Below are 27334 nucleotides of genomic sequence, written 5' to 3'. Positions count from 1 at the left end.
CAGTGAGCCGTGATCGCGCCACTGCACTCAGCCTGGACGACAGAGCGAGACCCTGTCTCAAAAAAAGGGAGGGGAGGTGGGGCAGTGAGACAGTTCAGCGCTGTTCCCAAGGAACTCATCTCCCTAAATCTCCACTATCAAGCACCGCTTTCATTCCCTGCCCGGAACGGCGCTCCCTGCTCCGTGCAGGCATCTCCGCTGAGGACCGCCTTGGTGCACCGCCTTCCACCTCGGGCACAGCACCCCTCAGCTCCTCCTCTCGGCCGTTTCTCGCCGGGCCGCATGCGCTCCTTCCCGCTTCGGGGCGCAGGGTGAGACTTACGTCCAAAGGGCGCCCGACGAGCTCGCTGCAGCCCCTGCCCCGCGGAGGGCCCGTGGCGCCCGCGGCGTCCGGTGAGGGACAGCGGCCTGGGTTCGGTTCCGGCTTCCAACAGTGGCCCGAGGGCGCTGGAGCACGCTCCCTGCTACCCAGAGCGTGGCGTCTGCGACTGCCGACCAGGCTGCTCATCGGAAGCGTCCGCCCGTGGTCTCGCCAGGGGGTTTCCGACCTCCCCGCCCCAGCCCATAGGGGCGGGGGCCGCGGCCCGAGAGCTCGCCCGAGAGTACCCCCTCCCACGGCGCCTCTGGGCGCACGCGCAGCCGCCGCAGCCTCCCTTATTAAGTCCGCGATGGCTTCCCTCGCGCCCCACCGTCCTCTTCCGGAAGGCGGCTCCCTCCCCGCGCAGCCCGGAGCCCCTGGGACCAGCCTCGAGCGGGCGCCCGAGCGAGACTATCCCTAAACGGCAACGGCGGTGGCCGGACCAAAGGGCTGACAGGTCGCGAAGATAAGAGCCAGGCCTCAGAGGAGGCCGGGTCCAACCAAGGTTTGTCGAGGGTGGCGTTCGGGACCCGCGCGGGGCGGGGAGGACGGCCGAGGGTGGGAGAGGAGGGGCGCGGCGGAAACTGCCGAGGTTTCCCGAAGGCGGCAGCGTCCGAGTTGCCCGGATGTAGTTGGTGGAGCGGCAGCGGCGGCACCAGCGGCGGCGGGAGGAGGTGGAGGAGGAGGAGGAGAAGGACCAGGCGGCGGCAGCAGCGGCAGCGGCGGCGGCGGGGGGAGGAGGGGAGGAGGCGGCGGAGCAGGAGGAGGAGAAGGCGGAGGAGGCAGTTGCTCTCCGTGGGGCTTAGCCGGACGCATCTTCTTGCCCCCCCTCCCCCCCGGTTCGCGCTGCCGCCGTGTAGTTGGCGCCGCTGCCCCGGCTGAGAGTGAGCGTGGTGTCGACGGAGGGAGATGGCCCGGGAGCGCCGGCGCCAGTAACTGGGAGGTGCTGAGAGTCGCCGAGGGCGCGCCGGGCCCAGGTGCCGGGGCTGCCCGCCGCCCGCCGCCGCCTGCTCGCTCGCCCGCCCGCCTCTCGCGGCCGCTCTCCCCCCTCCCCGACACACACTCACAGGCCGGGCATTGATGGTAATGTATGCGAGGAAACAGCAGAGACTCAGTGATGGGTAAATTGTCTTTTCGTTTCGGGCCGGGCGGCGGCGGCGGCAGGGGGCGGCGGCGGCGGGGGGGCTGTTCCTCCTTATCTGGAGCTGGCCGGGCCGCCATTTTTGTTGTTAACCCTGATCCGGATCGGGTTGGGGAGGAGGAGCGGCCGCGCGGGCGGGCTGGAAGGGACGGAGTGTGGCGGGGAGCGGGGACCCGGCTGCGCGGCGTTTCACCCTCCTCGGCCCTCCCGGAGGCTCCGGGTTTGCGCCTTGTGTGCGCCGGGCTCGGCGCCGGGGCGCTGGGTAGGTCTCCCGCGGGGAGGGGCGATGGGGGACCCATTTTCTTCCTCCCTGGCCCCCCACCCACGCCTCGTCTTATGTCTCTGCTTTCTCTTCCTGTTTTTCAGCTGTCACGACCGGAGAGGGGACTCGCAGCCTTACCAGGTACCAGCCGAGGCCGGGTGGAGGGTTTGGAAGGGGCCGAAGGGGGAAGGGAGGGACTGCTACTCGAGCGCAGGCCTCAGAAGTCGCTACAGGCCCTTCGGTGTAACACATCCGAAACCAGCACCACGGGTCCCCTTAAAATTCGGGGTTTGGTGCCTTTGGCCCTCTCCAGCAAGGTTTAGTGACTTATTTTGACAGGTGACTGGAGGAAGTTCGCTGATTTAGGAAAAAAAGAATCATTTGCAGCCAGGAAGACCTGACTCGATTATTTGCGGGTGAAGGAGTCGATGGGATGAGATGATAGGTGACTTCCGAGGCTTAATTATTTATTTATTGTGTTGGGGAACTGGAAGTTAATGCAAAGACGTTAAAATTAAGTGAGGGACCTGGGATAAATAGCTAAATGACTTACAACTTTTAAATCGGTTAAAAAGTACTATTTCCCCTTTTAATATTTTTGGTATACTTAATTGCTCTACAAGTAAAAGATGTGTGCTTTTGTTTCTGTAAGAATTGAGATCTTTCGGATAATTCATTCTGATGTAGGTGGTTCTAGGTAGGTGGATTCCTTTTTGTTACTGCAGTCGTTGCGTGTAAAGTTCTAAGGACTATGATAGAAGTGGCCCCAGTTTTCAGGAGGGAAACATCATAAATGATTGTTAACCATCAGATGACTACAGAAATCCTTTCTACATTTTAAAGGATCAGAGAGCAGGTTTCTAACCGGATTCCTGTGTTACACAGCTGAATTTGAAAACACTGTTCTCTGATGTGTAAAACATTGGATACGTCAAAAATTAAACCTTATTCAATCTGTCCTCCAAAGCATAACTAATTACACATTGCAACAGACTAGTACATCATGGTTGTTTTAAGATATGTTGGAATAAAGCTAAACCATTATTTTGAGTGCATTATGCTTGTTTAGAAACAGTACTCACGTTAGTGTATTGGTCAGTATTTTTATACCTTAATATTGTTTCCCACACCTGTAAGAGTAAGGAAGTTAGGTCTGAAATGCTTTATTTGAATCATAGAATTGGAGAAACTAGTGTGTGGGTTTTTTTTTTTTGTAGGTTTGCAAAAATATGCGTGTGCTTATTCATGTGCTTGTGCATATCAGTTGTAGAGCAGAAATTGATTGCAGTAGTACTGAATTTCTAGTTTTCCTCTGACTAAACTTTCAAAAAGTAATTTTAAATATTGCTAGAATTTTTTTTTTCCAGAATCAGTGTGCCAAGGTGCTTTGATTCAGTTACAAGACAATGGAGTGATTCTTTTTTTTTTTAACATTTAGTATTATGATTTGTACCAGGAGTGTTACTGTACCACTTAAGCATTAGGTTTTGTCTGAGAAACTTTGAAGAATAGAGCAGAATTTAAAGTGGAAATTTAAGTTCATAAAATTTAATGAGGTTAATACACCAAAATTTATGTTTAAATTAGTTTCTGGAGTTAAGTTTAAGGTTTCAATTCTTTCTCTCTGTTTTTGGGGGGTTGATGTTTTACAGGCACTTAAGTATTCATCAAAGAGTCACCCCAGTAGCGGTGATCACAGACATGAAAAGATGCGAGACGCCGCAGATCCTTCACCACCAAATAAAATGTTGCGGAGATCTGATAGTCCTGAAAACAAATACAGTGACAGCACAGGTCACAGTAAGGCCAAAAATGTGCATACTCACAGAGTTAGAGAGAGGGATGGTGGTGAGTAGCTTTCTTGTTGAAACTTTGACATATGTCTTTCACAGTAGCTGTATATAAAACAGGCAGCAGTAGTATTTCTAGCATGAAGTTACTGTGTGGTTATGTCATTAAAATATTTTACTACTATCAGTTTTTTTTTTCTTTCTCTTTAAACAAGTTACTGTAGAAATAAGATGCTGATGTGAGCATCTGAAAAGTGGAGTCTAAGGCCAGACATGGTGGCTCATGCCTGTAATCTCAGCACTTGGGAGGCCGAGGTGGGCAGATCACTTGAGGTCAGGAGTTTGAGACCAGCCTGGCCAACAGGTGAAAACTTGTCTCTACTAAAAATACAAAAGTTAGCTAGGCTTGGGGTGGCAGGCACCTATAGTCCCAGCTACTCAGAAGGCTGAGACAAGACAATCACTTGAACCTGGAAGGTGGAGGTCGCAGTGAGCCTGAGATCATTCTACTGTGCTCTAGCCTGGACGACAGAGTGAGACTCCATAACAAAAAAATAAAAAGTGGACTTTAGTGTCTAAGTATAGTTTAAAACATGCTTTCTTAAGGATGGGGAAAATGCAGGACATTTTTCCAATAAAGGAACTTTCCCCTTTTTAAGTAAAGATTTCAGTTTATTTTGAGATCCTTATTGTTGCTTCAGTTTGTTACTTTTTAAGGTGTTCAAATCTCTTTTCTCATTACAATGATAGTATGTTTTTTCAGGATAGTTCCCAGATTTAAAAAATTATTTGTGACTTAGAGAATATATTCTTGCTTTTTGTTGTAAACATTTTATTTTCAGTATTCTCCAGTTTTGGTGATGTGATTTTTATACCTTATTCATTGAACTATTCTTTTTAAAAGTTAATGTGATTTGTTTTGCACAATGCTGTACCTTCAGTTATAAGTTTGTGTCAAGCTCTTTGTGGTAGGAGGCTGAGAATAAGTAAACAAAACCAACTCAGTAACTACTTCCAGACTTAATTTGCCCTAAATTTGCCAGAATTACATTTCATGTCAGAAGCATCCAGTTTCAATAAAGTAATTAAAGACATCTATATTTTCTCATACTGTAACATACTGCTTAAGGAGATAACATATGTTAAGCAGATTTACCATATTAAAAGCTTCCAAAGAAATTCAAAGTACTATGTGGCTTTTTGCTCCTATTGGCAACTAGTTCCTCAATACTTTGCTTACTTTAAAAAAATACCGTGCATCTTCTGGTTCCTTAACAGAAATCAGCTTTATTCAGTGTGATCATACATCAAGAAACATTGACTTCCTCTACATAATTACTGGTTTGAGAAAATACTAGTCAGAAGAGATTACACTGGGATTGAATAATTTGGATGAGGAGAAAGTACTCTATTGAATTTAGTTACAGCTTAGTGTTATTTATGCAGATAAAAACCACATTTTTGTTTGTAGTAGCAGGTATATTTGATTATTAAAGTGTTAGAAGTTATTGGGTTGCAAAATTAAGCTCTTTAAGTTTTCAGTTTGGTGGGTAAGTTTTCCATAGTGTTACATAAACCCTGAGAAAGCCTGAGATGGTGCTGTCTATCAGTCACTCTTCTATAGTGGATTTCATTTCAGATGTTAGCTCATGGAGAGCAGGTACTGGTTGTACTTATAACTGTACTTTATTTTGTAAAATTTGGTGATTGTAACAAAATAGGGTATGGCATCTCATCTTCTTACAAATGGCTCTTATTTTAGTGACTATGATCCATGTTATCCCCAAATGCCAAGTAGTCAGTTTTGCAGTCAAACTTACTTTGTAAATGCTTTCAAACAGTTCCAGCAAACCTTGCTCAGCGACTTCTTTTACAGGTGAAATAATCCCAAGAACGTTTTGTTACTCATTCAACAAACCTGGGGGATCTACTCTGTGTGATACTCATTAAGATGTGATCCTGGCCTTGAAGCTATTCTGAAGTGCTTTGATTCTTGAGAGCTAGTGGTGTTTTAGCCACTCACTTTTTCTGTACCCATTTTTGTCTTCACTTTGATTTTTCATTTTCCTACCTGTCTGAACTCCAGGTACTTGTTAGCTTTTTGTTTTTAGAAATTTGCCTCTTTCCTGATCTTTAGCTTCATTTGCAAGAAACTTGATGTCTTTCTAGCTGCTTGTCTTCTGGAGTCTTCCAACTAATACTGTAATTCCATTCCTGTCTGTACCAACTCTAATATACCTGGATGCCATATTCCTTTATATTTCATAGAAATAACAACACCATGAGCTATACAACTTTGATGCTAATACTGTCTTTAAAAAATGTAAAATGGTGGTTTTTCCTCATTTAATACTGAGCTATTTAGTCATTATAATTTGACTTCTGGAGTCTTTGCTTTATTGCTAATGATGTGTTTGGTGCTAAGATGTTAAAAGTGTATATGTATGACTTTTATTGCTGGCATTATGAACTCCTTTAGATTTTTATCTTTAAAAATGAATTCAGGCTGGGGGTGGTGGCTCACACCTGTAATCTCAGCAGTTTAGGAGGCAAAGGTGGGCACATCACCTGAGGTCAAGAGTTTGAGACCAGCCTGGTCAACAGGGTGAAACCCCTTCTGTACTAAAAATACAAAAATTAGCCGAGTTCGATGATGAGTGTCTGTAATTCCAGCTACTAGAGAGGCTGAGGCAGGAGAATCCCTTGAACCTGGGAGGCGGAGGTTGCAGTGACCTGAGATTATGCCACTGCACTCCAGCCTAGGTGCCCGAGTGAGATCCTGTCTTCAACAACAACAAAAATAATTCACCCAGGTGCAGCTGCTCATCTCTTGTAATCCTGGTTGCTTGGGAGGCTGAGATGGCAGGGTCCTTTGAAGCCAGGAGTTTGAGACTAGACTTGGCAACATAGCAAGACCCTGTCTCTAAAAAAAATTTTTTTTTTAATTAGCTGGCTGTGACAATGCCTGCCTGTAATCCCAGTTCCTTGGGAAGCTGAGGTGGGTTGATTGCTTTGAGCCCAGGAGTTTGAGGTTAACAGCTGTGGTTGCACCACTGCACTCTAGCCTGGGTTGACAGTGAGACCTGTCTCTTTGAAACAGGAAAAAGAAAAAAGAACTCAAATATATAAATTCAAGACCATTATCAAAAAATCAAATGCAAGTGAGTAGGATTATCTAAGCTCTCAGCATGTAAAAAACTTAAGGTAATAGCAGGTTACTTACTGTATTGTTTATTGAACTACTTAATTTCCAATTTTTTCATTTTAAGATTTGTTTAATGATTTTCTTTACTAAATGAGAACCTGTATGCTATGATTTGTAACTTGCATTTTACAAAGCAAGTTAAACAAATGTGGAACTTGTAAAGTGTTGTATTTATGTTTTCCTTAGGCTTTACTGGCATCACAGCATTTTTCAGTAAGTACTAGATTTCTTAGCATCTTGGATTTCATTGAGAAATGATCATTTGGAAGTAATATATAAAAGGACTTTCAGATACACTGTAAAAAATGAGAAGTCAGGGATTGTGAGGGATTTTACTCCTAAAAACCGTTTCATTAGTTAAAATAAGCTTGATGTTGCTAACAGCATGTATAGTTTAAAGAGTTAGAGATTTTACCCTTTAGGATTTATTAAAGGAAATATTGTCTATTGTAAATTTAAAAGAGGTTATGTAAGGGTATAATTGAAAGGTTTCTTTGTGAAATTAGTTATTTTTATATATTCTGTGATATGTCAGTAAGCATACAATCTTTTGTTTAAAGTAACCAAAACCAAAAACCTTAAGGTACAATCATTAGGTTTTGTATGTGTGTGTGTTTATGTGTTTTTTTTTTGTTTGTTTTTTTTTTGAGACAGTCACCCAGGTTGGAGTGCAGTGGTGCCATCCCGGCTCACTGCAACTTCCGTCTCCTGGATTCAAGTGATCCTCCTGCCTCCACGTCCCAGGCCGCTGGGATTACAAGCATGCGCCACCATGCTTGACTAATTTTTGTATTTTGAGTAGAAATGGTGTTTCAAAATGTTGGCAAGGCTTGTCTCAAACCTCAAGTGATCTGCCTGCTTCGGCCTCTCAAAGTGCTGGGATTATAGGTGTGAGCCACCGCACTTGGCCTAAAGGGAAGTTTTTATCTTGTCATTTAACTATATCTTTGGAAAAATTTGGAAATGTATTTTCATTTCCCTAATTTTCAAACAAAGGTCAATAGTAACATTTTGAAGGAATTAGAAGTGATTATTTGGGGATAATTGGTCTTGTCATAGTACATAATTCAGTAACGCTTGAGTCTTTCACATTGAATAATAGACTGGTAGTTGAATGACATGGTCTTATAGTTATTTAGATGACTTGGAAATATGCTTTGCATTAGTAATATTAGAAATTACTAACAAGAAATGTATAGGAAGTACTATACAAATTAACAATCGCTTTTGATACCGACATTGGAAGACAACAGATAGTATCCTCAGTTTACAGTTTTACAAATGAGGGAAAATTTTTAAAAAATTGAATAAATTGTGACAGACTTGAGTCTGGAAACTAGTTCTTTAACTCTGGTAATTTATACACTGGCAGAGATGAAATACCTTGGGTATTGAAAGCTTATTTGGTGGTGTTTACCATGGCATGAATTAGTTTGAAGCGTTTTTGCTTTTATCCTCCTAATATCGTCACTCATCTTCCCTCAGTGGTTACATCTTGCCAAATTATAGTACATTGATAAAATGTATTTGTGTAGTTCTAGGCCCAGTTGTCACATTAGTGTTTTATTTTCCAGAATAAGTTTTGACATAGAAGCATGACACAAATTTCACTAAGAAAAGTCTGTTCTCTTAATCCTTTGTATTTATAGACTTGTTTACAAAGAATGGAAATATTGCATATTATCTAATATATTAATATTTGTATTTTAGCAATGCTGTTGACTGTTAAGTATTCCTTTTGTCTAGTAAATATAGTGACACATGACCTTTTTCATTGATTCATGTTTTGTGATGTTGTAATAAACTATGCAGAAATGTTTGCATTGGATTTTCACTGGTCAATTGAGAAAACACAGAAAACATTCTGTTTCAAGAGAAATGGAGTAAGATTGAAGGAGTAGCAGTCTTAATGCTTCAACTCTTTAGTGGTTTTTTTTTTAATTTTAGTAAACAGTGTCTGATGTAAGCATCTGTGCGTGTAAATTGTTAAATTTGAACACTAGTACCAACTCATTTGTCATAGGGCTTCTCATCATATTTTAACATTTTTTATATATTTAGAGAGATAGTTATGTGTTTATGATTTAATGGTATTTCTGTTTTACGATCATAAGAATATTTTGGAATGAGTTGACTTAGATCCTTTAAGACAGTCTTAATTGCACTGTTTTCTAGTTGTGCAAGATGTATTTAAAATTTCTGGTGTAACATAACCAGGGTTTTGGTCTATAATTCACAGAAAATTTATATATTCTGATTTGTCTCTGTTAAGCATCTGTTACTTTATATTGTGCAGAATCATTTAGAGATAGTGCATTATTTTGTTATGATGCTGGAAAAAATGAAGATGGAAATAAGCTGGGCATTTAGGATGCTATACCAGGCACTAGATATAACTCATTGTCAATTTAATCATTACAAAACCGATTTTCGTGAGGAGGTTTTTTTAATTTTTATTTTTTGGAGGCAGAGTCTCACTTGTGCCCAAGCTGGAGTGCAGTGGCACGATCTTCACTTCACCTCACTGAAACCTCCACCTACCAGCAAAACCAATTATTTGAGGCTGGCAAATATGTGAACAATCTTTTTCAGGATTTGTATGATGCTTTATAATTTTCAAAGGGTTTCTATTTGTTTCTCATCTAATTTCATAGTAGTCCTTTGAAATAGGCTGATCAGTACTTTTCCTGTTGTACTGATGAAATTATAATATACATGAAGTATTTAGTCTACTGTTGTTGAAACTGGAAAGGAAGTCTCTTCACATAAAATTTTACGTGAATTATACTCTAAATATAACTCATAATACTTTATCATTTTAGTTCTGGCTACCACCTTTTCTTAGCTTGAATTCTGCAAGAGCCCCCTGGGTGTTTGAGTCCATTTTGCTTTATGTAATTGTTTCCCCACACAGAAGCCAGAGTGATCCAGTTAAAATGCCAGTCACCTCACATCTCTCTCGGGCTCGCAGCCCTCCAGTGACTCCCTATTTCTTAGCAAGGCTTATAATAGATCCTGTGTAATCTGGTATCTGGGTATTTTTTCAGCCTCTTCTACAACTATTCCGCTTGTTTTTGCTACTCTCTCCATACTGGCCCTGCAGGCAGAAGTTCGTTTATGTCTCAGGGGTTCTGCACATTATGCTCCTTTGTTTCTCCTAGTGTACTCACTTACTTCAGTAATGTGCCTGCTTAAGTGTCACCCTCTCATAGAGCCTTCTCTGCCCTTCCTGAACATTCTGAAACAGTCGTTCTCATAATTGTTTCCTTGCCCCTGCTTGTTCCTTCCTTGTATGAAGGTGACCTGTTGTGATTTACATATAGTCATTTTGCCATAATATGATAGGGGCATTCCTGAAAGTCACTGTGCTATGCAGAATTTTACCAGAGGATTTATGGGGAAAATGGGGTTAGGAGCACAGTAACCAAAAATATTGTCAGTGACACATTTTAAAAAGATAGGAACCTAATAAAAATTGTAACCTAGTTTTATACATATAAAATGGTTAAGGAATACCTTAACATCCCAATAAATGGCACTTTACCTTGACCAAGACCTGACTTCTTGTGGAAGTGGCCATCCACCAGAAGGGTTGCAGCTCTTGAATTACTGTGTAGTGATGGATGGAAGTTACCTGATATGAGACAGAAAGTTGTAACACCAAATGTGGATGGATCTGACTCATAATTCCTAATGAACTAAGCTGTTAGGTGTTTGAGCTATGTGTATCTGTGCCTTGTGAATTTCTGTGCAGCTTGGTGTAGCTAGTGTTTCTCATAGATGAAAATACACGTAAGTGTGAAATTTACTGTTTTCTGATAAATCAGTAGCTTTCAAACAAATTTGTGTATTTCAAACAAATGTTATAGTAGAACTGACTGTATTTTAGATTTTGTTTGCTTGCCTTTTGTGAAATATAAGCTCCACAAGAAGAGGAAGTGAGAGTTTTAATGTTTTTATCCACCTTGTATTACTGTTGCCTGGAATAGTGCCTGAAACTTTATAGCATTTCACTAAATGGATAGATTAAAAAATACTGGGATTGTTGTAATTTAAGGGGAATGAAATTACAGTATTTTGGATTAGCGGTCCTCAAACTTGAATATGTATACTAAGCACCTGGAGATACTGTTATAGTCAGCAATTCTGGGGTAGGGCCCAAAGATCTGCCTTTTAACAAGATCTTGGGTGATGCCTATGCTTCACTTTGTTAACAGGGTTCTATAGCAGCATCGTTCAGTAGAAATATGTTAGGCACAAATGCAAACTGTACGTGTACTTTTCTAGTAGCTTAAAAAGTAAAAAGGAATTTTAGTGTATTTTATTTGACCTAATATATCAAAAATATTTCAACATGTAATTGATACTTTAAAAACTATTAATGACAAACTTTACATTCCATTTTTTGTACAAGGCCTTTGAAATCCAGTGTCTGTTTAACATTTATAGCCCAGACAAGTCACATTTCATGTGTTTAATTGCCACATATGAGTGATGGTTATTGAACTGGACAATGTAGTTCTGAAGAATGTAATCACCCTGTTGACCTGTCTGGCTTCTACACATATTTTTATTTTTCTAAAGAAAGTTTTCTGTATGCTTGATTTCTGAAATGCCATATTTATGTACAGCAAGATTGGAAATAATGGCTCCTAGAGCTATGTAGTGCTTATATAACTAAAATTTTGTTAGTACACGTTCATTGTAGAAAAATTAGGAAATGCTGAGAAAAGGAGAAAAACAGTGGCCTTGTGTCTTCTCATTTAGAGTTAATGATTAGTTTTCATGGAAGACATTCTTATGCCATAAAATTAGCATTCGATAATCTTTCCAGAATTGTTTGTTTTTGTTGTTGTTGTTGTTGTTGAAGGCAGGGTCTCACTCTGTCAACCCAGGCTGGAGTACAGTGGCGCAATCTCAGCTCACTGCAAACTCACTTCCGCAGTTCGAGTGATTTTCCTGCCACCCAGATAGCTGGGAGTACAGGGTGTGCTCCACCACACCCAGCTAATTTTTGTATTTTTAGTTGAGATGGTGGCCAGGCTGGTCTCAAACTCTTGGCCTCATGTGATCATTCTCCTCAGCTTCCCAAAGTGCTGGGATTACAGGTGTGAGCCACTGAGCCCAGCTTCTTTACAGATTTTTTGTAAAAGTGTTTTGCATTGTATTTTCCCTTTTTATAAAGCTTGTATTCCTATTTGTGTAGTGGATTAAACAAATACTTGGTATTAACTATCAGTCTTAGAGGACTGAGTTTAGAATTATTTTTCATTTGGGGCTCAGGGAATATTAATACCTACTTTGTATTTTTAGCGAATTAGGAAAGTCATTTTTCGTTAGATTTGTGTTTAGGTTCAGACACTCATAGCTACGTGACCTTACGTGCTACTTAATTTCTGAGTGTTTGTGTCCATCCCTGTAGGATTGTTGTGGGGTTAGATGAAATTGTGTATATATAACACTTCTAAAGCATTTTACCTCAGTGCCCAGGCTGTGATAGAGTAGATTATTAGGCTTGCTTTTATTCCTATGATTATATTTAGTGTCAGATTAGCAACCTATAGCTATTTCTAAAGCTGCTGCTACTTTCTTTTTTTAGAGTTAGGAAGAAACATGCTGGACAGTTTGCCAAATGAGAGCTACGTGATGGGGGCTGCAGGAACATTCTAACTTGCCACTTGTCCATCTCCAGGACTTTGCAGTTCATCTATTTTGGGGGATAGATATAAAGGTTAAAAAATAGAAAACGGCCAGGTGTGGTGGCTCATGCCTGTAATCCCAACACTTTGGGAGGCCAAGGCAGGCAGATTACCTGAGCTTAGGAGTTTGAGCCCAGCCTGGGCAACATGGTGAAACCGTCTCTACTAAAAATACAAAAATTAGCTGGGTGTGGTGGCGCACGCCTGTAATCCCAGCTATTCAGGAGGCTTGAGGCTGTAGAATCGCTTAAACCCAGGATTGTATCACTGTACTCCAGTCTGCGTAACAAAGTGAGACTGTCAAAAAAACAATGCAAGTTTAGAGTAATGGTTCCCCAATTAGGCTGCTTATTAGGCTCCCCTGAGAAGCTTTTAAAGTTACAACTTGACTCCATCCCAATTACCCAGCATCAAAGCAATAGTTGATGGAGCCTAGAAAACTGAATTTTTAGGCTGGGTGTGGTGGCTCACACCTGTAATCCCAGCACTTTGGGAAGCCAAGGCGGGCAGATCCCCTAAGGTTGAGAGTTTGAGACCAGCCTGAGTAACATGGAGAAACCCTGTCTTTACTGAAAATACAAAATTAGTCGGGCATGGTGGTGCATGGCTGTAATCCCAGCTACTCAGGAGGCTAAGGTAGGAGAATTGCTTGAAAACCCAGGAGGTGGAGATTACAGCCAGCTGAGATTGTGCCATTGCACGCCACACTAGGCAACAAGAGTGAAACTGTCTAAAAAAAAAAAAAAAAAAAAAACTGAATTTTTAAATAATCACTGGGTTAATTTAAATATTTATAAACTGCAGGTTTAGGGAGAGTCCACAGAAGGGAGGAGGAACTCTGAAGTGGACGTTAAGGAATGTGAGTTATATCATTAACAATATGGTTATTGGAGAGATTATTTGCCAAATCATATAATATGTTTTTGTTTCAAATAATTTTCTTCTCTATCACCTTCTGGATTCACAGATAGTATTAAGATTTGTAAGTAATTGCTATTAAATAGCTAACTTAGTATCCTGTGGCAAGGGTATCTAATGCCCCTCAGTAGAGAAGTTTCTAATTGGACAGGCCAGTGAAATATTGGGTAGTATCTGGAGCCACTTGTGTTACTTTAGATATTACTTAGGTACTACATTTCCACCACAACCCCTGGTCTCTAGCATAAAGCTGTCCTGAGACGATTCAGTGGTAAACTTCATTTAGTTTTTAATCTTGGTTTGAAAAATAGCCTTCCCCCAAGTTAGTAGAGATACTTTGGCTGACCTTAAGTGTTAAGAAAAGATGTCTAAAAGTTTACCCTTAGTATTTGCATTTTAAAGGAAATTTAGAATGTGTGTGGTTGATATATTTAGATAGTGCTAGTCTTTCTGTGTAGGCTTTGATTACTTCTGACTTTGTATGACAGTGTGCCAAAAGAACATGACTTACTGTTGGCATCTTCTGAAAGGTTCTGACCTGTTCTATATTCATAGAACTAATTTTTTCTGGTAGCTAAGAAAGCAATACTATTGAATTATGTTATCCTGGAATACTTTGGCTAAGATGAAGAGAGGATCATGATAAGATATTTCTGCGTTTAATAATTCTAACTTCATAGAATTGTGTGCCTGTTGATTGTGAAAATATTCATTGTAATGGAAGAAAGCTAGGGAAGTTGGGGTACAGCTTGTGACAGGCTGCTGGAAGTACTATTCTCTGCTGCCTTCAGCCTTTTGTATGGTTATTGGAGCTGGTTTCTGTTCTGCTGCCTGCTGGCTCCTTGTCAGTCTCCTAAGCATTCATATTTAATATATGCACAGATATCTGAATCTCAGTTATGATACTTTGATTTTTTAAAAAGATAAGAGTTAAGTGTAAACTACCTTAATTTTATATTTTTATGTAATTATTAGAGTTCCTTTTTTATATAGCTGTTAAATAAATGCCAGCGTTAATTATTTTGGAAAAATAAAGTACTTAGACCCTTAAACTCCTCTCCCCTTTGAGTTTGACCAATTTTATTTATTATTTAAACATGTAAATTTTGTAAACTTTGCTGCTTTATTCATATTGCATAGGTTTTGATGCAAAGTGGAAGAGTCAGCTCATTTTTTATTCAAGCCTAAATGTAATTTCAGTTTTAATTTGTCTTTTTTAAAACCCAGATCTGTTAAGGGTGTTTTAAAAATCCAAATGAATCAGTTTTGTAAGTCACTGTTAGGCTTTCTGTTATATACTAATTTTCTTGGCTTTTTGGAATTAGGATTTTTATTATTTCTGGGTACTTTTTCGATATTTTTTGGATATTTGAAAATGTATTTCATGTTGGGTACAAAGATCTCTGTCAATAGATCAAGCTCTTTATGTAATGGATAATTGTGTAGGATGTCTTTTGTATTTTTGATATAGCATTTTCTGACAGATGGGATAATTTTCCAGCGTAGTTGATTTCATTTCTCATTTTTAAAAGCGTTTTCTTTTTTTTTTTTTGCTTTATGTGTTATATATGTTTGCTTAAAGAGTTAGAACTTTTGGCCAGCCGTGGTGGCTCATGCCTGTAATCCTAGCACTTCGGGAGGCTGAGGTGGGTGGATTGCCAGGTCAGGAGTTTGAGACCAGCCTGGCCAACATGGTGAAACCCCATCTCTGCTAAAAATACAAAAATCAGCTAAGTGTGGTGTCGTGCGCCTGTAAGCCCAGCTACTTGGGAGGCTGAGACAGGACAATGGCTTGAGCCCAGGTGGAGGTTGCAGTGAGCCAGGATCACGCCATTGTACTCCATCCAGCCTGGGCAACAGGAGCGAGAATCCATCTCAAAAGAAAAAAAACAGACTTAACAACTCTTTTTGTGAATGGTAATCTAAGACTTTGCATATTGAGAATATCTTCATTTTGTTTTCATATCTGAATAAATGATCTTTTGGCTATATTCAAAAACCATTTATCCTCGAATCTTTTTTTTTCCCTGAAGATATTTCTAAAATGCTGATTACTGTTCATTCAATGTTGGAAATGAGAAGCTGATATCAGACCTAGTTCTTTTTTGTAGGTAGATCACCATTGGGATGTATGACTTCTAGTTTACTCTGCCACCCAGCTTGAAGGTTCTGGTTTTTTCCTTCTTTATCCTTAGATCTAAAACTTCACAAATCTCTCTTTGTAAGTGTAAGCTTCTACTTAGTGTGTTTTATTTTTTAAATTGCATTTTATTTATTTATTTATTTTGAGACAGAGTTTCACTCTTGTTGCCCAAGCTGGAGTGCAGTGGTGCAATCTTGGCTCACTGCAACCTCTGCCTCCTGGGTTCAAGCCATTCTCCTGCCTCAGCCTCTCGAGTAGCTGGGATTACAGGTGCATGCCACCACTCCAGCTAATTTTTGTATTTTTAGTAGAAACAGGGTTTTACCATGTTAGCCAGGCTAGTCTGGAACTCCTGACCTCAGGTGATCCACCTGCCTTGGCCTCCCAAAGTGCTGGGATTACAGGCGTGAGCCACCACACCCGGTCTACATTTTAGTTTTCTAAAGACCCTGGACAATGCCCTGAATGCTGAGTGCCTTTTTGTCTGACCCTATTCCTTATAAAGTCATCTGCCACACTTTTTTTCTTCTCATTTGTTTCTGACTGTTATCCTTTTGAAACTTCTGTTAGATGTCTTTTGGTTCTATTCTATTTCTCTTTTGCTTGGTAAACAGTAAGTACAGTAGTTAGATACTTTTTAAGTGTACACTGTATTCTGGCAAGAATCCCTTGGCATCTTCTTTCAACTCTCTGATATTTAAAGCTGTATTCATTTCATTCACCTATTGCAAGTTTTATTTTGGGTGCTCTGCTTTTAATTTTTCATAGCTTTTTGTAATTTTATGACTCTGATTTACTTAGAAATACTCTGAGAAATTTGGTTATTTTTAGTTTTTTTTATGTCCAGTATATTTCCTCAGAAAGTCTTCTGGTTGAGTTTGGTGCATCATATCCATGCTACTGGGTTCCTCAGATGCTTGCTGTTGATAGTTATCTGTTTACATTTGGGAATACAAGTCTAGGTCAGCTCTGTCAAATATATGGTTGAAAATATTTGCTGTCTGAGCTGTCCAATGTGGTAGCCACATGTATCTTGAGCATTTGAAATATGGCTAGTACAGCTAAGAAACTTAATCTTTGTAGTTTTTTTGGTTTTGTTTTGGGTTTGAAGCAGAGTCTCACACTGTTGCCCAGGCTGGAGTGCAGTGGCATGATCACAGCTTCCTGCAGACTCAAAAAAAATTCCTGGGCTCACGTGATCCTCTTGAGTCACCCTCCTAAGTATTTGAGCCTATGGCACCATTCCTGGCTAATTTTTATATTTTTTATAGAGATGGAGTTTTGCCGTGTTCCCAGGCTGGTCTTGAACTCCTGGCCTTAAGCGATCCTCTTGCCTCAGCATCCCAGAGTGCTGGGATTATAGGTGTGAGCCATCACATTTGGCCAACATCTTGGTTTTTTATGGTGTTGGTTTTCCTTTCTGTACTGCTGTTTTAATCTCATTCTTGAGCTCTGCGACTGAAAAGTTACTGTTTCCTGAGATGTTCTGTCTTTGCTGCTTTCTCAGTTTTCAAACTCTACCTGGGTATAGCTGTGGGTACCTCATGCTTCTACTATTGCTCCTTTGATTTCCAGGCCTACCACCTAATGTTCTATAGATAATCTTCCTAAATCTTTTTCTAACTTGAATATTCCCTGTCCTTAGTAATGCCTGGGAAGTTGTCCTTGATTCTTTTCTCCTGTGATTAGGGGTAACTTCTAGAACTCACTGCCCTGTTTTAAAATATTAAAATGTCTTGTTTACAGATCTGTTGTCTAATTTCTTATAGCTGAGTAAAAATTTTAACTACAAATTTAAACATACTCCTTAAGTCATTAACTCTTAAAGCGTAAATTTTATGCATCTTATGTTGTATTAATGACAGTTGTCCAATTAAGTTTTTCTCTCCGCTTCCATATATACTCATCAGAGAAATGTTCTTATTTAATGTACATGAGAGGATACTGAAATGAAAAGAACTGTTAGATCCATGCCAGAAAGTTAACATCTCAGACTAGATTTTTGGCTTTAAATAAAACTTAGAAGTTTAAGGAGTTTAAGTTTTGGTTGTGCGCAGTGGCTCATTCCTGTAATTCCAGCTGAGGTGGTTGGATCATGAGGTCAGGAGTTCAAGACCAGCCTGGCCAACATAGTGAAGTCCTGTCTCTACTAAAAATAGAAAATATTAGCTGAACCTCGTGATGGGTGCCTGTAAGCCCAGCTACTTGGGAGGCTGAGGCAGGAGAATTGCTTCAGCCCGGGAGGCGGAGGTTGCAGTGAGCCGAGATCATGCTACTACACTCTGGCCTGGGCCACAGTGCGAGACTCGGTCTCCAAAGTTTAAGTTTTCTGAGCCACTATTACCCAAAGTCCACCTTTATCTTTTCTCAGCCACCCTCTGCTTTCTCTACTATCTAGTAATGTAAAAACACCCAGTCCAGGCATCTTTTTATTACGCTGTTGTCCCATTGTATGTGTTTTCATAGCCAAAACTGTCCTCTCTCCACTCCTGCCTCACCTTTTCTTTTCCTTGCCAAACCTCTTACTTCTTCAAGATCCCACTTTATTTTATGAAGCCTTCCTTGAACCTATCTTTATTATAGCTGTTTTATAGAGCTTTGTAGTTATTTCCATATGTGTTTGCCTGCTACACTGTGAGCTCCTAATAGGCAGCAATTTTTCTGTGTGTGTGTGTGTGTCTGGTATATATAGGTGCTCAGTAAATGTTAAATGTCTTTTTTTCTTTGTTCTTTCCTTACACTATTTACCAACTGAAAATGTTAAATGTCTTATATGTCATTTGACATACTCGGAAACAAGTGAGTGGCAGTAACCTTCAGAGATTGGTGTCCCTCAAAGTTCTTTTTTAAAGTGCAATTAAGATAAAAGTAAAATCATAAGAGTTTACTACTACAGAGTTCCTATAGTGTTTGCATGGAAGTTGCCTTTATTTGTGGAGGAAGCTTTTAGGAAAATGTATAAACTGTAAGCATGTAAACTTAAAAAAAAATGGTGTATATAATTGATGGCCTCATTCCAAACTATTATCAATCTCTTAAGTAGCCCTGCTGGTTAGACTAGTTTTCCTTGCATTAGTATAATCCTATAGAAAGCTGTATGTGATTTGAATAATGACGTGACATTTGAAATTCTGCAGTTCAGACCTTTTACTGATTTTCTTAATTGTTCCTTTTCTAAATTGTTGTTTCTCAAACCCCGTTAAATTCATGTCTTACTAGCGAAGGAGATTTTTATGGTTTTGCTTTCTGTAGTAAACTAGGTAGAATAATAGGGGAGATATTTTGGGGTGGTGATAGTGGTGGTCTGTTTTCCAAATATCCTATATTTGAATATTCAATAAGCTTTTTGAAGCTATTTATACATGCCTAAAACTTCTCAGATGTAGTGCTCTATTTCCTGTATCCTTGAGAATGGCTGATTGTGTTGAACTGGTGATTCATTATGTTGTGATTTTGTTCCTAAAGTGACTATAATGATTTAAAGTGACTTGTGTTAGAGAAAAAAAAAAGAATGCAGCTATTACACAGGCATACTTTAGCTGTTGAGCTTGGGCATTTTGATAGTGAAACTATGACTTTTACAAGTAAACCTATGGAAAGTATATAAGCTATTATAATCCAGCAGTGGCTCACTTGTAAAAAGTCTTTCTTTTGGGGGTTGAATTCACATCTTGTGGAAAAGCCAGGGGCTGCCTAGCAGATCAGTCTTGGTTTCTCTTCAGTCCCATCTTATTTTTGATCTGAACCAATATAAGCCAGCTTGCCTTCTACCTTATTTACTGTATTTTCACTGAATTATGTTTTTAATAGTCAAACCCACCCCCAATAATTAAAGAATTAGCTTAAGATATTGGAGTGAATGTTGTAGGATCTGAAATTGTTTTTCAGAAATGATTAATAAATGTTTTGAGAGTTGATGTCATTTTAGACTTAAGTCAAATGCTTTTATGGTTCCTATTTACTTTTTGTGTGTGATGTATATATATTCTTTTTTGAGATGGAGTCTTGCCTTGTTGCCCAGGCTGGAGTGCAGTGACATGATCTTGGCTCACAGCGACCTTTGCCTCCCAGATTCAAGCAATTCTCCTGCCCCAGCCTCCCCGAGGAGCTGGAATTACAGATGTGCGCCATGATGCCTGGCTAATTTTTGTATTTTTAGTAGAGATGGGGTTTCACCATGTTGGCCAGGGTGGTCTCAAACTCCTGACCTCAAGTGATCTACCTGCCTCGGCCTCCCAAAGTGCTGGGATTACAGACATGAGCTACCACACCCGGCCTTTGTATGTGTATTTTAATAATATTTGCTTTTTAAAAATCAACACATTATTTGTTACCTTCTCATTTTTTTTTTCCTCTTAGTATTATTCTTAGGTATCTATGCGGTTTTTGAAAAGCTGTCTTCTGGCTTTAAAAAGCATTAATTTATTTTGTGGATGCTGCAGTGGCGTATCATTATGGTTTTTCTCCTGCCTAGGCTCAGAATTGATCAGAATCAGGTGGATAAAATCAGACTTGTTGGTTAGAGTGGTACATTACATTGGTTTGTTAGCCCTCTTTCTTCTTTGTGACATTAGATACTATCCCTCTTTCTATTGTAATTCTTCAATGTCATTAATGTTGATATCAATGGTGGAAGGCAAGGAAGCATATAGAGAGCTTATGTTTTGTTTTGTGTATTGTCACTTCAGAAGACACTTGTTGGTTGGCCATTGGGTTTTTAATGTAAATGTGAAAGCATCGTAAGAAATTATACCAAATAAAATTTAAAACTTTGAAAATTTTGAATCATATAGTCAGAACTCTGAATAGTGACTGGATTCTATCTAATGTGTATGAGGAAGTTCCTTTTTGGGTTTGGATATTATGTATCTTTTAGGATTGTATGCTGCTAGAAAGTATTGTCAACTCAGTAACAAGAATTAAGGTGAGAAAAAAAGTATTAGAACAGTGTTGCGATCTGGATGTTGTCGTTTTTGTTTTGTTGTTAGTGTTTTAACAATGAGCAAATCTTGAAACCACTTGGCTGCTTTTTTTGCTTTTTTTTTTTTCTTCCTTGAGTAAAGAACAAGTTTGAATTTGATAATCTCCAAGGTCCTTTTCTGAATAAATGATTTGAGACCTTTACAGGAGAGCCTTTTGATTTTTGTACTTTAATTTCTGTTTTCGAATATTTGCTCTGTGTCCTGCCAGCCCATGGTAACTTACCCTCCTAGAGGTAGTATTTATGGCTTCATTTGTTTGAGTGGAGACAAATGGAATGTTTTCTTCCAGCATTTAATATTTTCATTAGTGTATAGAGAAGGATAGAACAGGAAAATACTTATCTCTGGATTTATTAAGTTTAAATTGAGAAACAAGGTTGAAAATTTTCAAAATGACTATATACAGAAATCTTTTATAGTTTTTGCTCTATGTACTGTATTTACTATTTGTTTACAAATCATTTTTATATAAAAAGTGATTTAGTTTGTAACCTTGTTAATACAGCTTTCAGTTTAGTAAATCTTAAGTTGCCCACCAGATACAGTATTCATTTTATACTTAAATCAGGAAATACTCATTTTGACTCTTGAAATAGTAGATACTAAGCATTTTAAACCTAATCCACTGGGCAAATACAATTTTTATTTCTGGTGGGTTTTTTTTTTAATGAAAAATGAATTTCATATTTCAAATTCTTGTATATTTGTATTTTAAATGTATGGCTTTTTCTTTTTTACTTAAGATAGTTATGGTGTTGAAGAACAAAGGCATTATAGAGTTTTATAGTGCTATTTAAGATTGAGGGAAGAGTTGTTACTGTTTTAAGTTTGTTAAGGTATATAAGTAGAGTAAATATTAATATAGTCAGCCCTCTAAATTCATGGATTCCTTATCTCTGGTTTCCCCAACCACAGATAGAAAATATTTTGGGGAAAAAAGGATGGTTGTGTCTTTACTGAATATTTACAGGCTTCTTTCTTATTCCCTAGGAATAGAATATAAGAACTATTTACATTATAATAGATATGGTAAGTAATCTAGAGGGTTTTTTTTGTTTTTTTTGTTTTTTTTTATTCTTTTGAGAGAGAGTCTCTCTTTGTCACGCATGCTGGAGTGCAGTGGCTCTATCTTGGCTCACTGCAGCCTCTACCTCCCAGGTTCAGGTGATTTTCTGCCTCAGGGCCGGGCGTGGTGGCTCAAGCCTGTAATCCCAGCACTTTGGGAGGCTGAGGCAGGTGGATCACGAGGTCAAGAGATCGAGACCATCCTGGTCAACATGGTGAAACCCGTCTCCACTAATACAAAAAATTAGCTGGGCATGGTGGCACGTGCCTGTAATCCCAGCTACTCAGGAGGCTGAGGCAGGAGAATTGCCTGAACCCAGGAGGCGGAGGTTGCGGTGAGCCGAGATCGCGCCATTGCACTCCAGCCTGGGTAACGAGCGAAACTCCGTCTCAAAAAAAAAAAAAAAGATTTCCTGCCTCAGTCTTCCAAGTAGCTGGGACTACAGACACACACCACCACACCTGGCTGACTTTTGTATTTTTAGTAGAAATGAGGTTTCTCCATGTTGACCAGGCTAGTCTCGAACTCCTGACCTCCAAGTGATCAGACCCTTGGCCTCCCACAGTGCTGGGATTTATAGGCATGAACCACTGCACTCAGCCTTAGAGAGATGATTTTAAGTACACAGGATATGCATAGGTTATATGCAAATAATACACTATTTCATATAACAGAATTGAGAATTTGTGGAATTTGGTGTCAGTGGAAGCATCTTAGAACCAGTTTCCCATGGATACTGAGACATGACTATACCTAAATGTGATGATTTATTTTTGATGAAAGTGGGGTTTTATCAAAATGTAGATATCTAGAATCAGCAAATATTTGTAAAGTTGTTTGCTTCTGTTGCTGTGGAGTGGAAGGAACCACTAGGAACCACTGAGTAGGGGTTGTACTAACCTTAGTTCATTTTTGTATCTTGATTTCCTTCACTTTGCTTAGCTCGTGATTCTTTTACTGTCATTATGCTCCCTTATCCCCAATATCCACAGATAACTGGTGAATTTGTTCACTTTTTCTAGCTTGGGCCATGACTGTCTCTTGCCCTGAGTTAAAGAAGAGTCATACTACCCCACCATTCCCCACCAGTTTATTCTCCACATTGCAGTCAGAATCACCTTTTAAGAAAAGCACATTTGCTCATTCTTTTTCTAAAAATCTTTTACTGACTTCCCATTGCCCTTAAAGTACAGACATTGCAGTGGCCAGCTCCTGTATCTTTCTACTTTTCCATACCTCCCCTTTGCTCTTTCTTTGAAAATGTTCTTTGAAGACGGTTCGAGTTCTGACTTATCTTGGGTACCTCACGCATGCTGTTTCTTTCTAGAATACTCTTTCTCCATCAGATCCTTTTGCCTAGTTAATTCCGTATTTTTCAGACTTCAACTTAAAAGTTACTTTGTCTATCCTCAACCCCCAGTCTAGGTTACTTAGCACATCCGTTATCACATAAAATAGTTTATTTATGATGATAGTTATTTTAGTATCTGAAACTGAATTGTGTGTTTTCCCCTCCCAAACTTGCTTTTCTCAGGTCTTCTGTGTTTTGTTAAATGGAAACTACAGTTTCCCAATTGCCAGGCCAATAATCTTGAGCCTCCTCCTTAACAGGTCTTTCTGCTTTCCAACTTTGTAACTCTTCAGTGTCTTTATGCAGCAGTTAGGTCAAGTTACTCTTCTGAAACCCTCTCAGATGTCCTTGCAAGTGGGTCATGAGGCCCTATGCCTTTGTTACTCCTGCCTAGCCCCCTACCTCTCCAACCTCATGTCTCTGAGTTACATTCTTTACTTAGGGTTTACTCAGTCACATGAACGTTGTAGTTCCTTGAGCATTCCAGGCACATTCCTGCCTTATGTTAGAGAAGATACTCAGTGATACTTGTTTAAAAGCACAGTAAGGAAGATTTTTGGTGGGGACTATTGCAGTAGATAAAAGAAGCACTGCAACCAGGTCTTGCAGTTGGTGGGAGTGTTAGGCTCAACTCTGAATGCAGCATGAGCAAGTGGGAACTTACAGGCAAAGAGTAGTGTAGGAGTCAGTGGATGGAAAATTACTACAAGGAAACATCAGTGGTAAAGGGGATTTGGCTAAACCAACTGCTATGGTTTGAGTGTATTCGCTAAATTTTATTTGTTGGAAACTTAATTCCCAGATTTATATGTTGATGGTATTTGGAGGTTGGGCCTTTGGGAAGTAATTAAGATTAGTTAAGTCACCAAGGTAGGGCTCCCATGATGGCATTGGTGGCTTTGTAGGAAGAGGAAAGGAGACCTGAGCTTGTGTGCACTTGACCTCTTGCCATGTGATCACTGGCACCATGCTGTAGGAATTTCCAGCTTCCAGAACTGTGAACTAAGTAAACCTTTATTCTTTATAAATTATACAATCTGGTGTTCAGTTACAGCAACAGAAAACTAAGACACCAACTAAGCAGGATTCCTGCTGAATATTTGCCAGGGTGATTAGACATCAACCTGGGAGATGGTGGAGGATGAGAACCCTGATCAGGTGTAGAGCATAGAGTGTTCTTAATAAACTGTCTTAGCCAGAGTTCTTTGTTAAAACTGGACTTTGCAAGGAATTGCACAGAAGGGCCTAGTGAAAGATTGAGAAGAGTTTAGCCGAGCAAAGAATCTTTGTCACTTACAGTCTTGTCTTTGCTGTTTCTTCTTACTGGGTATCTTAGATATCCTCTGCCATTTAGGTATTTTGAAAATAATATATAAAATGTGCAATTAAGAATTACTAAAGAGCAGTAACATACTGAATTTGTGAAATAATCAAAAGGATTACCATGACATCTGTGGTACCATGGTTTGTATCCAGGGCAGATAACAGGTTATTCAAATGCTTGGTCTCATTAATCTTTTTTCCTACCAGAAGACTTAGATATCTATTCTTAAAGACTATATCTAGTGCAATTATTTAAGGTCTAGGGAAGTTTTTATTTCTTTTTTTAACAAGTGAATGTATACTATAAAACATACAGCCATTGATAATCTTGTCAACATTTTAGTGTATTTCAGAATATACTTTTAGTTCAGTGTATTTCAGAGAAATATTCTGACTTCTTTTGTGTGATCAGGAACTTTGTACCATTGTTTTTCGTTGGTTTCATGGACCATTTGACCTGCAGGGTTTGAAAATGCCACCTAGTCCCACTCAAGAGTGAGCAAGAGAACCTTTGGCTGATGGGATCTAAATGTCTGCACATTTTTTGTGCTCCTGAAAGTTTTATTGATCATACACATAATATGCCAGCCATGTCTTTATGTTGTACAGTTGAAGAGTTACAGTGGAATTGAGAAACTGAGAATTGAATCCCATGGTATGATTCGTGGCCAGAAGTCTGGGATATACTTTAAATTGAAACTTAAAAATTGTATTTAATTTAAATATATTTAATAACTTCAAAAATTATAATTGAAGGTTTGGAAAAGTAGCTTTCATTTTTTAATGAAAGAAAGCAAGTATAATCTATTAGGACTAAATAGAATCCACTTGATGTTGCTAGTTCTCATGTACTTTAATTCTTAGTAACATTTTTTGTCACTTGGGGTTTACAGTAGGGAACCTTGGGAATACCATTTGATTCAAATCACAGAAACATGTATAACTTTGTAAAGATTTTTACAAATCTTTGCTTTCTAGGGAAGTACCTCCTGTTTCTTAGTGCCTTGCTTGCATCAATTTTTTCAGATGTTTGTCACCATAATTGTGAAATGTTTACGTTAGCACTTGGTTTTTAGCCTCTATATAAATGGACTATTTTGGGTTTAGGAATGCGGTGTTTTTCCTGCTGGAATTCATTAGTTAAATGAAAACATAGCCACTTTAATTCATTTAATGTGTACTAGTTTTAAGTGTAGATTGTTCCTGACATTTGATACTGGTAATTGCTTACTGATTACATTCTAATTGTATTCCTGAAAGACTGCTAAGTCAAGGCGTTTTTTTTGGCTGGAAACTTGAATTTTGTTGCTGGAAAAATTACTTATATTTTAACCCTGTTTCAAAAGGTTTAAGGTTTATGAGAGCTGTAGTTTCTTCATTTAGAAACTATTTCTTTATATACCTTCTTTATTATTTTAAAAATACATAATATTTAAAATATTTGATAAAGTCAAAAATATTTGATGTGATGATTTCATATACATACACATTATGTATATGTTAATTAAATTAATACATCCATTACTACCCATGCTGTATGGTAGATCCCCAGGATTTGTTCATGTTACAACTGAAAATTTGTGTCCTTTGCCCAACATCTCTTCATTCTTCCCTTTGCCGCCTCTCCCACCCCCAAACACTGGCACCACCATTGTGCTCTCTGCTTCTATGAATTTGACTGTTTTTTGGTTCCAGGTATAAGTAATATCACAGACCACAGGCATACTTTGGAGATACTGTGGGGTTCAGTTCCACACTGCTGCAATAAAGAAAATATTGTAATAAAGTTAGTCAGTTTTTTTTGTTTATTCGTTTCCCAGTGCATATAAAAAGTTACATTTACACTATAGGGTAGTCTATTAAGTGTACAGTAGCATTATATCTTTTTTTAAAAAAAGTACATACCTTAATTTGAAAGTACTCTACTGCTAGAAAATACTATGATCTGAGCCTTCAGTGAGTTTTTGCTGATAGAGCTTTTTACCTCAATATCGATGGCTGCTGACTGAACAGGGTGGTGGCTGCTGAAGGGTTGGGGTGGCTGTGGTAATTTCTTAAAGTAAGACAATGAAGTTTGCAACATCAATTGACTCTTCTTTCATGAAAGATTTCTCTGTAGCATGCAAGCTGTTTGATAGCATTTTACCCATAGTAGAAGTTCTTTCAAAATTGAGGTCTCCAAGTCCTTTCAAGTCTCCAGTCCCTGCTGCTACTTTATTAACTAAGTTTGTGTGATAGTCTAAATTCTTTGTTGTCATTGCCACAACACTTACAGCATCTTCACCAGTGGACTCTATCTCTGGAAACCACTTATTTTGTTCGTCTACAAGCAGCAACTCATCTGTTCAAGTTTTGTCATAACATTGCAGGAACTCAACCACATCTTTAGACTCTACCTCAAATTCTAGTTCTCTTCCTATTATATCCACCACATCTGCAGTACTTCTGTACAGAAGTCTTGAATCTGTCTAAGCCGTCTGTGAGGGTTGGAATCAGTTTCTCCTAAACTCCTGTTAATGTTGATATTTGAACCTCCCATGAGTCACTGATGTTCTTAATGGTATCTGGAATGGTGAATCCTTTCAGGTTTTCAGTTTACTTAGATCTATCAGAGGAATCACTGTCTATGTTGTCTATAGCGTTATGAAATGTATTTCTTAAATAATAAGACTTGAAAGTCTAAAGGACTCCCCGATCCATGCCTTGTTTTACCAACCATGAAAACCACATTAATCTTCTTGTACATCTCCATCAGAGCGCTTGGGTGATGAGATGCCTTATCAGTGAGTAGAAATATTTTGAAAGGAATTTTTTTTTTTCTCTGAGCCATGAGTCTCAAGAGCGGGCCTAACAGATTAAGTAAACTATGCTGCAAAAAGATCTGCTATCATCAAGCCTTTGTTCCATTTCTAGAGAACAGGCAAAGTAGATTTAGTGTAATTCTTAGGGGCCCTAGGATTTTCTGAATGGTAAATGAGCATTGACGTCAACTTAAAAGTCAGCAGCTGCATTAACCTGTTAACAGGAGAGTTAGCTTGTCCTTTGTAGCTCTGAAGCCAGGCATTGACTTCTCTCTGGCTATGAAAATCATAGAAA

At 39.2% G+C, this 27334-nt stretch overlaps 1 protein-coding gene across 9 annotated transcripts in view; it reads left to right on the top strand.

The window, feature by feature from the left end:
- The first annotated feature begins 816 nt into the window (after positions 1-816).
- Positions 817-27334, top strand: part of WAC (WW domain containing adaptor with coiled-coil) — a 98577-nt gene continuing 72059 nt past the window's right edge. For 2 of the 9 annotated variants that reach the window (XM_064368557.1, XM_064368555.1), the window contains exons 1-3: positions 1404-1479; positions 1866-1903; positions 3397-3609. In XM_064368557.1, the coding sequence (XP_064224627.1) occupies positions 1439-1479; positions 1866-1903; positions 3397-3609 (292 nt within the window). In that variant the 5' untranslated portion in view covers positions 1404-1438. Of the gene's footprint in view, positions 864-1400; positions 1480-1865; positions 1904-2116; positions 2207-3396; positions 3610-21507; positions 21528-27334 lie in introns of those variants that run through there. The other 7 variants (XM_012474195.2, XM_064368558.1, XM_064368556.1 and 4 more) reach the window with 7 other exon arrangements.

The sequence above is a fragment of the Aotus nancymaae genome, unplaced genomic scaffold (genome assembly GCF_030222135.1).
Source record: "Aotus nancymaae isolate 86718 unplaced genomic scaffold, 86718_ANA_hifiasm-v0.15.2.pri h1tg000077l, whole genome shotgun sequence".
In the NCBI taxonomy this organism is placed as follows: domain Eukaryota; kingdom Metazoa; phylum Chordata; class Mammalia; order Primates; family Aotidae; genus Aotus; species Aotus nancymaae.
This window is presented reverse-complemented; position numbering and strand designations above follow the sequence as displayed.